Below are 17,342 nucleotides of genomic sequence, written 5' to 3' on the forward strand. Positions count from 1 at the left end.
CGTATCCAAACTTCCCCTTCAAATGTCCATTATGAATTCAAAATTAAGTAACTAAAATAAATAGTGGGGAGCTAATGAGATTTTTTTCTAGGTAGTAAAAAGACATGACCTTGGTGTTTCTTCTTAGCATAATGTTGACCTCTGAAATGTGGGAAGGTTCCCATTTAGATGGAATCCTACATAAAAATATAACATGCATTAACACACAGAAAATTCTTGACTACAGAGAAAATTCAAGTGACCATATCCTTACTGATATTAATATAACACAAATAAAATTTCCATGAACATTTCAGCACAAAATGCAATTCATTTCCAGTTAACACAATGAAACAAATGATACTCAAATTCTAACTACTACAGCATAGACATCTGAACGAGGTTTGAATATGTACATGTGTTTCAAAGTGGAATTTGGCTTTGGGCTGGTAATTTTTAATCTAATCCACAGTATTTATGACTCTTAATTTCAGTTGTTCTTAATAAGAAATTAGGAGGAAAGCTAAATTTCTGATACTTGGATCAAAAAATAGCTAAGGGTTCTTCTTTTGTATAGTCAGTAAGAAGCTACTGCTAAAGTAAAGTAAAGTAAAGAAAGTAAAGCTGCTTTCAATAAAAGTCTTTGGACAGTAGACTCTCCTAATTACAGGAAAATATTCTAACCCTTTCTCCAAATCCTATTGCAACTGGAAGAGCCACAATCATTATTTTTTAATGATTTCATCTATATTTTGTATTTTAGAAATGTCAGCAATGTTACTTTCTGTAAAATACAAAGGAGCATTAAAAATGTCCACGTAGTTCTAGCATCTAGAGTTTGAAGACACTCCTTTATAATGAAACAAAATGTTCAGAACAACTGTCCACGACCAAACTTTAAAAATCAGATTTAGGACCTTTTTTTTTTTTTTTTTTTTGCTTTTTAAACCTATGCACATTTGTATCAATTTCTACTTAGAAGGGAGGAATGATGTACCATACTGAAAAACTGAGACCTCGTCAGAGGTCTTCTCAACCTGGCTCTGAACAACTTTAAAAGCCAACAGATCTGTACCATTGCTATTCTCAGGGTCAGGACTATGGGATGCTATGTAAAAAAAAAACAACAACAACAACAACTTTTGGTATTACTAGTAACAAAAGCAACTTGGATCAGATCCAAGATAGCCTTGTGTTATAAATGAATTCTGCTTTATAGTAAAATACATTTAAAGTGTAATTCAACGTACTTACCATAAAGCATATATAAGTCAAGGTACTCCTTTGAAGCCAAAAATCTGATGCTGTTGAAGCAGAGTCCAGTTCCTAAAACCATGGCTTAATGTGGCTAATTTGATATAATTTCCTAAGTCCTGTTGAAACTTGTGGATCTCTTAACATCTTACGATAGTGACCTGGCACTAGTTTAGGTCTATAAAAACATAATTGTCACAAATCATACAAAAACATGATAACTAGCACACATTTCTGTACGTCTTCAAAAAAACCCTTTGGATAACAACTAAATGCATTATGCTATGGGAGAGCCAAAGAAGCACTCTAAATAATGGATAATATTTAATGATGGTAAATGAGAACTATTTTCTAAAAAGCTGTACCAATATTAATTTTAGGTAGAACAGAACATGGAATTATTTCATGAAATATAGTCTCTTTCTATGCTCTCCTGACAACACTCCCAACAGAAAGCTTCCAGTCTATTTGCTGTTTCTTGGCTGATGAGACATTCATCTTTTAATTCCCTGATTGTCTTCCTCAATGATTTTTGGAAACGTTTTTCTCGGTCTAAAACATTCCGCAGACTTTTCTTGGTATCCTCTAGCTCGCTGATCACATGATCTAATTTATGCTTAAGTTTCTTTGGACTGTCCATTACACTGTAGCTATGTTCCTAAAAACATAAACACCAAGTTATTAAACCAGAGAGACAAGTAGTTACGTAAAAGCTTAGCTAGGTCTCAGCTGTTTTCCATTTACAATGCTTAGATATCTTTAAGTTGGTGATACTTAGCGGTTTAAAGAACACAGGAAGAAGATGCGGGTAGAAGCGGTATTCTGGGTGCCCAGAGCCGCCCTCCTTTATCTAAGGCTAGGTGTGACATGGGGGTAGAGAATCTATGGAGGGGAAGCACTGCTCATTGGGGGTAAGTATCTGCTATGAACATGACACTTGTAATGACTACCCAGCTTTTGTTCCCTAGCTGTGGTGCTGCTATGTTTATGTTTTACCTACCAACAAATCTTCAACTCTTACACTTTTAACTATTTTATTTTATATTGATATTCATGTTAAAGGAAATGACAGAAAAGGAGCACTGGAGCAGGTCCTCGGGCTGAGGGTTATATATTTAGAGAGAACTCTGGTTTGGGGTTTTAAGAGAGAGAATTTAGGCTCTCTCAATATTTATTATGGCTATGTTTATGTTTGCTGGGTATACTTTTTTTTCATTTGAAAATAGGGAAAGTAACACTAACATATCTTAAAAAGGCACTATAAAATAATTTTGAAAAGTTTTTATTTAATATTAAAATTAGTAAAGAGGACTTTTGCTTCTAGCCAAGATGAAATAACAGACTGGATTGACTCCTATCTAAAAAACCCCACATATGGCTAAAAGGCATAAAAAATGTTACAAAGATAACTGACATCAGGCAAGGAAGGCAGCAATCCTGGAGGGATGGGAAACTAAGAGGTAAGCCCTCTGGCTGACCACCCAAGCTTACTGCCTTGGGAGAGCTTTAATGCCGTGGAGCTCGGTAGGCTGAGAAGATTTGCAAAGCATCCAGAAAGACCACAGTGGTTACCATTCACAGGACAAAGTACTAGTGAGGAGAGGGAACTCTGAAGATCCTTACAGGCTCCCCTTCTAGTATTCAGTGCACACAGGTAGAAAACCGCTCAAGGATGAGGAAAAAATGACCAGAAAGGACCCTGTGTTCAGAGGGCATTGCCGCTATTCCCACTCCTACCAGATTAGAAAATTTCAGGATTCATGGGGCACTGAGTAGAGTATACAGAAGGGTCTTGCCGCAGTGGTGGAGAACAAATAGCCCTAGATGGAACACTCTTCTAGTCCTGCCTAACAAACAAAACCTGAGAAGATCAAACTGTTTACAAATAACTTTGTGGTATCCCAGAACAAAGCTCAAGAACACAGGGTACAAAAATATCCAGCATCCAGCAAAGTAAAATCCACAATGTGCAGCACACAACATTTATCAGGTAAGCATAGAAATAGGAGAACATAAGCCATAATAAGAAATAAACCAGTCAATGGAAACTAACCCAGAATTGCCACGATGTTGGAATTAGCAGATAAGGGAATTAAGAAAGTTATTAAAATTGTATTCTGTATATTCAAAAAGTTATTTTTGAGACACATAAGATATAAAAAGGAATGAAATAGAACATCTAGAGATAAAATCAACAATGTGTGAGGTGAAAAATACATTGGAGGGAATTAAGGGCAGATTAGTGAAGGTGAGGATTCAGCAATATGAACTATCCAGAATAGACTGCAGAGAGAAAAGGGAATACTGAAAAACAGAACCAGAAAAAAAAAAAAAAATTAGGACAGCATTAGTAAGTGGTAGTGTGACTCATATAGCCTAATATACATGCAGTCAGAATCCCTGAAGGAATGAAAAGAAAGGTTGAGGTAGAATGAAATATCTGAAGAAATCTTGGCCAAAATTTCTCCAAGTCTGATGAAAACTATAAACCCACAGATAAAGAAGCTCAAGCACATTTCTCATCCCAAGCATGAGAAATATGAAGAAAACTAAACTAAGGTACATCATAATCAAATTATTCAAACCACTGGGAAAGAAAAAACCTTAAAAGCAAAGAAAAAAAGAAACATTAGATATATAGAGGATAAAGATGACAGATTTTGCATTAAAAACAAAGCTTGTGAGGATACAGTGGAGCAACATCTCTGAAGAACTAAAAACAAACAAAAGAATCTCCAAAACTATCAACCTAGGATTTTATACCTAATGAAAAGATCTTTCAAAAACAGAGACTAAATAATGATTTTTTTCAGAAATATAAAAGCTGAAAGAATTCATCACCAAATGTTAAAGTCTTTCAGACAGAATGGAACCACAGGGAAATATAGGAATGAAAAGCCCTGGCAATGGCCGCTACATGGGTAAGGTATAAGATTTTTTTCTTATTATTTTATATCTCTTTAAAAGATAATTTATTGTTAAAACAAAAATTAGAACAATGCAGTGTGGGGTTTATAGTCTATATAAAAGTGAAATGTATGATAGCAGTAACACAAATATTGGGAGAAGGGAAATGAAAGTGACTATTTTAAGATTCTTATAATATGTGTTAAGTGAAATATCAGTTGGATATAGCCTTTGATATTTTAAAGATGAATGCTATAGACTCAAAAGCAACCACTAAAACAAAACAAAAAGTTACAGCTAATGAGTCAAAAAAAAAAAAAAGAATATAAAATGGAACCAAAAAAATTCAATTAACCCAAAAAAAGGCTGAAAAAGAAGAAAATGGGAACAAAGAGCAAATGGAACAAGTAAGAGACAAATAAGACAACAGATTTAATTAAACCAAATAATATCAATAAACACATTAGGTGTAAATGGTCTAAATAACCCAAGTAAAAGGCTGAAATTATCAGATTAGAGTAAAAAAAAAAAAATCAAGACCCAAAAATATAACTTACCTAAAAAAATATGCAGTCCAAACACACCAAATAGGTTCAAAGTAAAAGAGCAGAAAAAGATACAGATCTACCTCCACTTATGATGGGTTTCACAAGGCCTATTTTATAATAAAGTGTTGAATATCTCATGTAACTTACTGAATACTGTTATTGGAAGTGAAAAACAATGGTTGTATGGGCACAGAATGGTTCTAAGTGTCTTGATTGTTCACCCCTGTGATCATGTAGCTGATTGGAAGCTGTGTGACTTGCTGCCATTGCCCAACATCATAAGAGTATATATACCACATATCGCTGGCCCAGAAAAAGATGAAAATTAAAAACTTGAAATAGTAAGTGTACTGTCAATATGAGAGACCCATATTCACTAAAGAATGTCATTTCATTAACTACAACAATGGATCATGGTGTAATTTGTTTCAATTGTTGCATAATTTAGATTTATATTTTGAAATAAATAAGATAATCTTTCACATATATTTTCTAAAGAATACAGTTATTTACAATCCTTTTCTGGTAATAATATTCAAGTTAAGTTAAAAAGAACTTAATTATTTATTTAGCACCACTGCATATGAAATGATTCCTAACATCAAAATGTTTATAGTTTAGGGGCACCTGGGTGGCTCAGTAGGTTAAAGCCTCTGCCTTTGGCTCAGGTCATGATCCCAGGGTCCTGGGATCGAGCCCCACATCCGGCTCTCTGCTCAGTGGGGATCCTGCTTTCCCATCTCTCTCTCTCTCTGACTGCCTCTCTGTCTACTTGTGATCTCTCTCTGTCAAATAAATAAATAAAATATTTTAAAAAAATGTTTATAGTTTATTAAAGATATAATATGAATCAATGTATGCTTTGTAAGAGGCAAGTAGTTGTCTTTTCATTGTTTATGAGTAATTCTTGTCTGACATTTTAAAATACAATCTAGTTAAATTGAAAAAAAAAAACCTTGAAATATGGTTTCTATTAAATGTCTATTGATTTTGCATCATTGTAAAGTTGAAAAATCATGCGTCGAACCATCATAAGTTGGGAACGATCTGTATACCAATATATAACACTGATGATAAAGAAAATGAAAGTGGGTATACTGCTATCAGATAAAATAGATTTCAGAGCAAAAGAACATTATAAGGGATAAAGAAAGTTATTTCCTAATAATAAAGGGGTTAAATTATCCAGACATAATAATCCTAAATATTTAGTACCCAATAACAGTGCTATAAAACATAACAAGTAAAAACTGACAACTTCAAGGAGAATTAGAACATTACCAGAAGATTACATTCCTCTCTCAAAAACAGAACAAACAGAAGTTTAGTAGGGATGAAAACTCTTGAATAACACTATAAACAGTTTGACTTAATGGACATTTCTAAAACATTTTGGCCAACATCAGCAGAATGTACATTCTTTGCAAATGCACACAGAACATTAGACCATATTCTAGAATATAAGTCTCAATAAATTGAAAAGGATTTCAAGCCATACAACATATATTCTCTAACTAGAATAGAATTAAATTAGAAATTAATAGAAAGATATGTGGAAAATTCCCCAATTTTTGGAAACCATATGGCACACACCTCTAAATAATTCATGGGTCAAAGAACAAATCAAAATGGAATTCAGAAGTATTCTGAACTAAATGAAAATGAACACATTTAATTTCTGGAGGGTTTCTAAAGCAATACTTAGGAAGAAATTAATATCACTAAATGCCTATATTACAAAGAAACAAGCCTCAACTCAATGACCTTAACTTTCATTTTAAGAAACTAGAAAAAGATGAACAAGTTTTATGGAAGTAGAAAAAAGAAAATAATAAAGATGAATGGAAATCATTGAAGTAAAAAACAAAAACAAAAAAGCAAGAATATTAATGAAACCTAGTTCTTTGATAAGATCAATAAAAAAGATTTTATTTTTAAAGATTTTTATTTATTTATTTGACAGAGAGAGAGAGACATTGAGAGAGGGAATACAAGCAGTGGGAGTGGGAGAGGGAGAAGCAGGTTTTCCTCTAAGCAGGGAGCCTGATGGATGTGGGCTTTGATCCCAGGACCCTGGGATCATGACCTGAACCAAAGGCAGATGCTTAACTGACTGAGCCACCCAGGTGCCCCAGGACAATAAAACTGATAAATCTCTAGGCAGACTGATCAGCAATAAAAGAGAACAGAAACAAATTGCCAATATCAGAAATGGGACAGATAATATCACTACAGATTCTACATATGATAAAAGGATAATAAGCAAATATTATGAACAATTTTAAAATAATAAACTTGACAACTGAGATAAAATGGACAAAGCCCTTGGAAGACACAAGCTACCAAAAAAATTTTCCCACTTCAGGCCCAGATAGTTTTACTAGGGTATTCTATCAAATACTTATGGAAGAAATAATAACAAATCTTTACCAAATCATCTAGAAAAATAAAAAAAGCAGGCAATATTTTATAACTTATTCACTGAGGTCAGCATTATTCTGATTCTAAAACCAGACAAAGACATTACATAGAAAGAAAACTATAGGCAATATCCCGACTATACATACACAGAAAGATTCTGAACAAAATTTTAATAAATCTAATCCAACAATATATAAAAGTGGTAACACACCATGAGGTAAGGTTTAATCTGAGGCTGGTTTAATATTCAAACATGAATTGATATAACTAATCATATTAAAAAACTATAAAAGAAAGCCACATAATCTAAATAGATATAGAAAAAGCATTTGACAAAACTAATATTCACTTCTGATAAAAATTCTCACCAAACTAGGAATAGAAAGGCACTTCCTCAACCTGATAAAAGGCATTTATAAAAAACCTACAGTTAACATCATATTTAGTGGCAAAAGACTGAATGCCTGCCTTCTAAAATCAGGGGCAAAGCCTGGAGAACAGCTCTCAATACTTCTATTCGGCATAGCTCTGGAAGTTCAAAGCAGTGCAATAAAGCAAGAAAAAGAAAAGACCACTGTTTTGGAAAGGAAGAATTAAAACTTCAATGACAGACAAGATGATTATGTAGAAAATCTAACAGCCTCTATAAAAAAGCTTTTATAATTAATATATGAGCTTAGCAAGTTTGCCAAATAGAAGATCCATGTACAAAAATCAACTATCATATACTATCAGTAAAAACAAAACAAAACACCATTTATAATAGCATCCAACTGCATACAACATTAGGGATAAATCTGATAAAGTGAAAGATGGGTATGTAGAAAACTACAAAATATTGCAGAGAGAAGTTAAAGACCTAAATAACTGTAGAGATACAATGAGTTCACAGATTCAAGGACTTAAAATAGTTTCATTAAGATGTCAATTCTTTCCAAATGGAATCCTAGTTAAAATTCCAGCAGAAATTTTTGTAGAACTCGTTACAAAACGATTTTAAAATTCACATGAAAATGCAAAAGATCCAGAATATTCAAAACAACTTTGAAAAAATAACAAAGTTGGAAGACAAACACTATCTGATTTCAAGAATTATTATAAAGTTACAGATCTGGGCTCTAGGTCTGGCTCTAACATGAATACTCAATGAGATGAATAGTAATGCAAGCCTGAAAACTCTGTATGTGTAGGACTTTTCTAAGAAAACCTAAAGAGGTCATTAGATATTTCCATTTAGAAGGTACAGTACCTAAAGGGAGAAATTAATTATTGCGTTTTTCTTGGTAAATAAAGCTCTGTGAAGGCATTCTTTCAACTAAAGTGTAACCAAAGGATTAACTACTTCTATATTATTACTACATCATATATAAAAATTATAATGGCCCTGGGAAGCATTATTTTTGGACATCATATCTGTATTTATATCTATATTTCAAACACCTACATTTCTACTCTAATCCTAATGGAGAAGACATATTAAAAATATCAGCATTAGGTCAGTAAGTAATTTACTTACAAAAATGAACTGGGATTGGAATTCTTCAGTACATGAGGAAGCACCAACAAGCTGGTGATTGTGGTTTGTGACTGGAAGGGTTTTGAGGGTGAAGTTTTTTCTACAATGAAGTTTTTCTCTTTTCTCCTGTTAAGTAGAGTTAATAAAAATCATTGTAGATACTTCTGTCCTTTTTAAAATTTTTATTCCTTCTTAACTTTGTGTAGTGGAATACAATATTTCTTTTCATGGAAACTGCTTGGAAAACTCAGTAAATTTTAAATTCCTTTGAGATTAGTTTTTTTTTAAAATACAAACTACTGTTTATTAAAAAATAATTTGCCATTCATACAATCCTCCAAATAACCTAGATAACCCCTCTCCCCATCCCCAACCCCAGGTCAAGAGAGAGGCAGGTACGGAGAGGCAGATTTGGTCTTAAGTGCTTAAGTTCACTCTCAAATTTTATTTTAAATTGTTTTCTGATAGTATGAACTCAGCTTATATAAAAGACAGCATTTTTAATATGAAATGGCTCTCATGTTTGTTTTAAGGATGTTACTGAAGTCTTGTCCACTAAGTCAGGCAATGTCTCCTTTAAGAGGTCTCAAGAGAAACATTCTTTTCATAGCTATTGCTGAAAAAAGTTTTGCTTCTCCTTAACAGAGAGCATGAATTTTAAGAAAACATATTGACAGTGCAATCCCGGTGACCCAATGTATTCTATTCTTCTTATAGGCCACTAGGAGACTAGAGCTGGTATTCTAGCATACGAACTAGGATGCATTATATGGTATTCTGTAGTGCATAGACCAATACTGCCTTTTAAAAATATATATAAAATCTTTTTACAGGCAATACTGGTCTACATATAACACAGCAACAAAGTATGAGTTTAATCTCTGGGATTAGTTCAAAGGAACTTCCTGAAAATAACCTTTTAGGGGTGAACTTTAGTTCACCTAGAAACAAATTTTCCTAAAAAAATAAGAGTGCTGTTGAGAAAGAATATGTCCTATCACTTCTTAAAGATATATTACTCATTAATAACAGTTAATATAGTGTGCTACTCTCTCAAAGATGAGACAGAAAAATCTAGAAATAGATCAGGTGGGTAAAAGGTTTTAGGAAAAAAAAGGCAGTCTAAATAAGTGGAGAAAACCTGGGGCACCTGGGTGGCTCAGTTGGTTAAGCATCCAGCTTTTGGTTTTAGCTCAGGTCATGATCTCAGGGTTGTGAGATCACAACCTCTGAGTTGTGAGGTTGAGAGCCTCTGGCTCTGTGCTCAGCAGGGAGTCTGCTTCTCTCTCTCTCTGCCCCTCCCCCCACCTCTCATGCGTGTGCATGCGCACCCATTCTCTTTCTCTTCTCAAATAAAATCTTCAAAAAAAAAAAAAATAAGTGAAGAAAGGCTATCGGGGTGCCTGGGTGGCTCAGTTGCTTAAGCATCTGCCTTTGGTTCATGTCATGATCTCGGGATCCTGGGATCAAGCCCTACATTGGGCTCTGTGCTTGGCAGGGAGTCTGCTTCTCCCTCTCACTCTCTGTGTTCTCCCTCTTTCTCTCTCAAATAAATAAATAAAATCTTAAAAAAAAACTAAACAAAAGCTCTAAATCATGTAAAAATGAACTAATTAAGAAAAAGTTATATCCTTTCTATAAAATAAGTCATGTTGAAATTCTAGCACTGAAAATTTATGTAAAAATGAAAATCCTTAGGCAGTAGAAAAAAATAGGGAATATTTATATTATCTTAAGGTGGGGAAGGCTAGAGGCTGAAAATTCAATAGAAAATATAGAATTGACTATTTAAAAGAGACATCTGAATTTTAAACAAAACAAAAAACCCAAACCAACCTGATAATTGTACTAAAAACAACAAAAAGTAACTGCAACTCAGAGGTCAGTTAAATAATCTGTATCTTCAATATGTAGTGTTTTTACACGTAATTTAGAAAAAGATGAAAATAGAAAAGGTCCTCAATAAGTAACTCACAAATTAAAAAATAGAAATGTCTAATAAATGCAGAGACCAAGATCCAAAAATAAATTACAACAAAATGTCATTTTTGCCAATCAATTTTAGCAAAGGTTAAAAACACAACTTACTCTGAGGACTAGGGTGGATGGATACTTTCATGCAAAGGTAATTAGGGAATAGATTGGTACAAGCTTTCTGGTGGGCCGGTGGGGATCTGTATCAAAAGCAAAGTGTTTTAGAATGTGTGTAACCTTTGATGCAAAATTTTATTTCTGGGAATTTAGTTTGAGACAATAAGGATATGTAAAAAGATTTGGCTAGAATAATGTTTATCACAGCACTGTTTAGAATAGTAAGTGATGATAACCTACATACAATAGTAATTGGTTCCATAAACTATTGTTCACACATAAATCAATTGCTACATGGTCACTAAATATGTTTCGTAAAACTGATACCACCAGGTACTGACAGGGATATAGAACCAGAGAACATTTATATGCAGATGGTGAGACTACAAATTGGCAAAACCACTTTGGAAAACGATGGCAGTATCTGCTCGAGCTGAACATACAGATCCCTAGGACCCAGCAGTTGCATTTCTAAGAAAATTGTATGTACACTTTGCAGAAATGTGAAACTACATGTACCCAAGGGCATGGACAAAAACACTCATAGCTGCATCATTCATAACAGACCTAAAGTGAGAACAACCTAAATGTTTATCAACAGTAGAAAGGCATAATTATAGTTTATTTAGATAATAGAATACTATATGGCAAAAAAATAAATGGACTACTATCACATACTAAACATGGATGAATCACACATACAAAATGTTGAGCTAAAGAAGTCAGAGGACATATTGACTTTATATAACAGTGATAAAAGTCAGGATACTATTTACCTTTGGAGGTATAGTGACTGGAAAAGAGCATGAAGGAGGCTTCTGGGGTGATGGTTAATATTTTATATCTTGGTTTAAAGGGATTTAATTCACTTTATGACAACTTATTGCTAGGTACACTTATGATGTGTGCACTTTCCATATGTCTATTTTAGTATAAAGTTTAGTTTAAAAAACTGATGTCTAGGGGCGCCTGGGTGACTCAGTGGGTTAAAGCCTCTGACTTCAGCTCAGGTCATGATCCCAGGGTCCTGGGATCGAGTCCCACCTGGGGAGCCTGCTTCCCCCTTTCTCTCTGCCTGCCTCTCAGCCTACTTGTGATCTCTGTCAAATAAACAAATAAAATCTTAAAAAAACAAAACAAAAAACTGAGGTCTCTATGTTTCTGTTAAAAGTTATCATCTGTAGATGTGCAACACAATTGAGTGGGATGCTTGTTAAAATGTGCAGCTTTCTGGACTCTAGCCCAAACTTAGTGAATCGAATTCTCTGGGCAACAGGATTGTCCACTTTATTTTTTAAAGATTTATGTATTTTAGAGGGAGAGAGTGTGAGCAGGGGGAGTGGCAGAGGGAGAGAATCTTCAAGTAGACTCTTTGCTGAGCATGGAGCCCTACGCAGGGCTCGATCTCATGACCCAGAGATCATGACCTGAGCCAAAACCAGGAGTAGGTTGCTCAGTATACTGAGCCATGCAGATGCCCCGGTTTCCCATTTTAAACAAGCTCCTTGGATAATTCTTATGTAGACTAAAGTCTGAAAGCCATTGTTATGGAAAAATATTTAGTATCATGGAAAGCAGTAGTTCACAGTGGACTCTGGAGCCAAAATGACTGGGTTCTAATCCAGCCTCTGCCATTTAATAGCTATGTAACCCTGGGGAAAGTATTTCAGCTCTCTGGACCTATGTTTCTTCAAGTAGTACAATGAGAATAATAATAGTATTTATTTCACATGGTTGTTAAGAGGACTAAATGAGTTTACAAATAAGGTGCTTAGAATAGTGCTTGGCACATAGTAAACACTATATAAATGCTGGGATGAAAAAGAGAGAGAGAGAGAGACAGACAGATGGAAGCAAATTAAGAAAAGGATATACAGTTGATTCTCGAACAATGCAGGGTTAAGGGCACCAACTCCCCCGCATAGTTGAAAATCTGTGTATAATTTTTGACTCTCCCAAAACTTAACTACCTACTAGTTTGTAGACTGGAAGCCTTACTGACAACACAAATACTTGACTAACACATATTTTGCATATGTCTTCTATGCTGTATTCTTACCATAAAGTAAACTAGAGAAAATGTTATTAAAATCCTAAGGAAGAAAAAAATACATTTATAGTACTGTATTTATTTATTGAAAAAAAAATCTGTGTATAAGGGGACCCATGCATTCAAACTCTGTTGTTCCAGGTTCAAACCTATAGTGTAATTATATTTTTGTAAGAATATATATAGATGAATTTATATACAAACATACATAAACAAATGACTGGAAAGATACACATTGAAGTGTTAAAAGTTATTACCTCTGGATTATATGACTATTGTTAATTTTTTTGTACTTTTTTTTTTAAACAGTAGGTTCCACGCCCAATATGGGCCTTGAACTCAGGACCCTGAGATTAAGAGTCACATGCTCTACCAACTAAGCCAGTTGGGTGCCCCGATGATTGTTAATTTCTATTGTCTTTTTGCTTGCATCATTTAATTTCCCATAATGAAAAACTTTGTTATAAGGATATAGTTTTTGGAAGTTAGTATTATGGTTTATTTGATTATGCATTTCTTAAGATTCTCAACATTAAAGCTAGAAAAGCAAGAAAAACCGTGCCAACAAATTGTACACATGATATTGTACAGGTGTCAACACGGGAGAGAGTGAGGCAGTCTCTACTTGATCACGCAAGCACTGGAAGATGACCCAGTAAAGACGGGTATAGTGGTCAACACCATATAGGAGCAGGCATACTTGTGCATTATAGATCTTCCTTACCTTATGATGGGGTTATGGAAATTTAAAATATTGTAAATTGAAAAGGCATTTGATACACCTAACCTACTGAATATAATAGTTAGCCTCACTTACCATAAACATATGCTCACAACACTTACAGTAGCCTTCAGTTGAGCAAAGTGATCTAACACAAAGACTCTTTTATTTTTTATTTTATGTTTTTTTAGAGAGAGAGAGCAAGAGTGAGAGCAGAGAGGAAGGGGAGAGGGAGGAGGAGACTCTTAAGCAGGCTCCATGCCCAGCATGGAGTCTAACACACGGCTCGATCTCAAGACCCTGAGATCATGACATGAGCAGAAGAGTTGGACACTTAACCAACTGAGCCCCTAGGTGTCCCAAGCCTATTTTATAATGAAGTGTTGATATCTCATGTGATTACTGAATACTGTACTGAAACTGGAAAACAGACTGGTTGTAGAGGTACAGAACAGTTGTTAGTGTATTGGTTGTTTACCCTTGTGGCCACGTGGCTGCAGCTCATTCCCCCTGCCCAGCATCATAGGAGTATGGTAGTGTATACTGCATATCATTAGCCCGGAAAAAGATGAAAATTAAAAATTCAAAGTATGGTTTCTACTGAATGGATACTGCTTTTGCATCATCATAAAGTGGAAAAATTGTAAGACAAAGACCATCTGTACTTCCTGTTTCCATGTTTTGGGAAGGAGGTAATTTCGATGGAAGTTCATTACTGTTGTTCCAGGACCCACAGGCTCTCCCTGAATTTTCTACGCTGGAATCAGTTACTCTATGGTTTCTAGAACCACTTTACCACATATTAAGAGAGATACTGAAGGCAAGGCAGTCAATCTATAACACTAATACCACTGAGAAAAAACACAAAATTCAACTAGATTTTACTTATACAATCCTTTTATTTTCTTTTTCTTACCTTTTCTCTCCTTTCATTCTCCTGTTCTCATCTCTTTTGCTCTTCTTCTTTTTAGTTCTACCTAGGCTTTAAGCTTGAATGTATGTGGCTCTAAAAGTATACTTTGGTCCTGTTAGTGGCTCTGCTCTTGACTTTTGCTCCAGTGTGAGGAGGACTGGCAACTTGGAACTTCAGTTCAACCCTCTTATTTTCCTCCATTGTTTAGATACAAATCCTGAATTATGTTAACTCCTAAGTCAGTCTCCTTCACCAGATCTTAGGAACATACAAATATTTCTGAGTGGCTACTGGTAAAATATTCCTACTATATGTTATAAAAGCTGAAGCAGTAAAAACTCAAAAATGGACTTCAGAGGAACAAGCAAACAATTAAAAATCTTAGCCTCAGTAGTAAAGGTTCTTCAATAGTACCATAAAAAATGAGTAATGATGGTAAGCAGTGTCTCATAAACAAACCTGTAAGTGAGACGGGGAATCAAAGATAGAAGGTATGACTCCAGGTTTCAGTTTAATATTTGGAGCACTTCTGTCAAAATCTGTCTTCTTAAAGTGCCTTGAACACAACACATCTCCTTTTTTAGGCTCCCAAATGCCTGCAGCATTTACATCAAGCCTTTTCATTGCTAATACCCATTTTCTTTTGACGTTTTCATCTGTGGGGAATCTAGAAAAAAAATACAGCAAGTATTTTAAAATTGGAACACTACTGATAGATACTTGAATTAAGGCTGTGACTAAATTGGCTCATTGAAGAGTTTGTTATTATTCTTGAGAAATGGAATATTCAGGAAGCCCTTATGAATCATGCTTTCAGAACTTTCAGTTTTAATAGATTTTTCTATTAATCATGCTGCAGACATATGGCCCCTATTTCAATTTTCTTCATATTATAAAGAAGAAAAGTTTCAATGAATATTTCAGTCTTATATGGGAAGACCCATGACTGGAGGTTTTTCTTCATCTATACATGATAATACCACTTGTGCCTTTTCCCATGTGAAGTGATATCCAGAATTTATCCCAGATGAATGGAGTACTTTGTATTTTCATTCTTCTGTTAGCATCAGAAAGTTGTTTAGTATAGCATTTAATACACAACAGGTCTATCAATGCTTAGTGAACGAGGCGACGAACTGCTGCTGTTTGGAATTCCAGAGATAAGAACTATTTTGAGATCTGGAAATCAATAACCGTATCTTTTCAGTTTTCCAAGCCGATTCAAATCTTTTTTAGAAAACGTAGGGTACACATACTCATTTTTTGTTTCTTCATACCTTGCAAAGTAGTTAACAGATCTTTCTCTAATACGTAGCACAGTGCCTCACACAAAAGCAGCAAAATAAACCTTTAGCAAATGAATAATTGTTAAACCTTATTATTCCTTTCCTTTGCTGTCAGAAGAATGGCTTAAAATAGAAAATCTGGATCATCTTGATTTATCTGTAGTACTGCTAAAGAACCCTTGGTCTGAGCTTGTAATTTATATTTTAGATCTACTTCTAAACAGAAAGGACAGGACATATTTGGGCAAAGATCCTTTCTTCCTACAGACTGTAAACTCCATGTAAACAAAACTGAATTTCTTTGAAGGTATGTTAAAATGCAAAGTAATAACATTAGCAAGAATGAGATACCTTGGCAGGTATCTTAAACTTTTCAACTAAATTATAAAAATGTAAATAGATCCCTGTCACTTCAAACTTAGCTAAAAAAGCGATTTACAGATTTGGGAACTACAGATCAAAGCTGAAGATTTAAGTGGAACTGTCATTGGCTTTTTATAACCGTCAAAAGTACTTGGCTTAACTACAGCAAAATCTTACACGTGAAATGTCAGTCCTTTTAACTTGGAATTGGGCAAACAGCGCGAAGCACATCCAATGGCCGAGCAACATTTCACCATGATTTTAGCAACTCATAACAGAACTGAAAGAAAATTAAAACGGTAAGAGTTAGTAACTTCCAAGCTAAGGGCAACATATTTACTTTTCCCAGCATGTGTTAGGTACTGTGAAATCTCGCTAGAAAGCCAAAGCCAAATATTTTCTGGCAGCTTTAAAAATTTTCCAGGGGCTTGGCCCTTTATAAGGCAAAGCGTATCGCACTCCGCCCTCCGAGGGGTCTGGCTCTATCCCGCGCGGTCTTGTACATTTCCCTTTCGTGGCTTCTTGCAGGCACCAGGTCACAAGGCCTTTGCACACTCACTCACTCCTCCTCATCTTTTGGCTTCGTGTTGCTTCCCCAGGGAAGCCTTCCTTGACGCTCAGATGAAATCAGAGCCCATCTAGCACTAGCTCTCCTCGAACAAACACTTCTTCCCGGCACTTCTCAAAGTCGCAATCTTGCTACAGTGATTCTCTGATTAATGTCTCTCTCCTTCACCAGCCCGTGAGTTCCAGGAGGGCATGGTGGGGCGTGTGTTTTTTCTCACTTTTTGGCCCCATGCTTAACTGGTAACTGGTAAACAGTAAACGTCAACGCATAGTTTGAAGGAATGAAGGACGAGTAAAAGCAGCAACAGGTCGAGGGCCGGCGAGCAGCGACAGCCTGCGCAGGTGCCCGCCCAGAGCCCAGGGGCCTGCGGAGCTCCGCCCCTTTCTCGAGGCTCCGGGCCGCCGCAGGGAGAAAGGGAGGGGCCGCCCTGTCACAAGTGCGGAGGCGGCCGGAGAGCGTCCCTTTTTTCAGGGGGCTACCGGGCGTCTCCGCGCCGCTACGGTCCACCTCGCCCCGAACCACGCCCAAGGTTTGGGCGAGTGGCGATCGAGGGTGGGAGGGGGAGAAGAAGCAACCTAAGAGTTATTACCGTTAGCGGCGAAGTCAGCGACTAACGTCGACGACAAAGATTGCGCTTCCCTTCACTTCCGCCCCGTCGTCCCGGGAACCGGAAATCCGGCTGCCCCGCGTCACGTGCTCGGCCGCCATATTGGCTCGGCTGGCCG

The 17,342-nt window shown here is 35.7% G+C and overlaps 1 protein-coding gene across 3 annotated transcripts; it reads right to left on the reverse strand.

Moving 5' to 3' along the window:
• Window positions 1-885: 885 nt before the first annotated feature.
• On the reverse strand, window positions 886-17,266 carry LOC111148972 (THAP domain containing 6). 3 transcript variants are annotated; one of them, XM_022505827.1, is made up of 5 exons: window positions 17,207-17,266; window positions 16,227-16,329; window positions 14,860-15,067; window positions 8,626-8,751; window positions 886-1,891 (listed from the first exon to the last, which is right to left on the reverse strand). In XM_022505827.1, the coding sequence occupies exons 2-5, from the start codon at window positions 16,304-16,306 to the stop codon at window positions 1,637-1,639; spliced, it is 669 nt and encodes a 222-aa protein (XP_022361535.1). In that variant the 5' UTR covers window positions 16,307-16,329; window positions 17,207-17,266; the 3' UTR covers window positions 886-1,636. The 3 variants fall into 3 exon arrangements, with proteins under 3 accessions (XP_022361535.1, XP_022361536.1, XP_022361537.1); XM_022505828.1 differs by lacking the exon at window positions 17,207-17,266 and adding an exon at window positions 16,786-16,838; XM_022505829.1 differs by lacking the exon at window positions 17,207-17,266 and having other exon boundaries at window positions 16,227-16,439.
• Window positions 17,267-17,342: the final 76 nt, after the last annotated feature.

The sequence above is a fragment of the Enhydra lutris genome, unplaced genomic scaffold (assembly GCF_002288905.1).
Source record: "Enhydra lutris kenyoni isolate GAN:26980312 unplaced genomic scaffold, ASM228890v2 scaffoldscaffold21, whole genome shotgun sequence".
NCBI classification, from domain to species: Eukaryota; Metazoa; Chordata; class Mammalia; order Carnivora; family Mustelidae; genus Enhydra; species Enhydra lutris.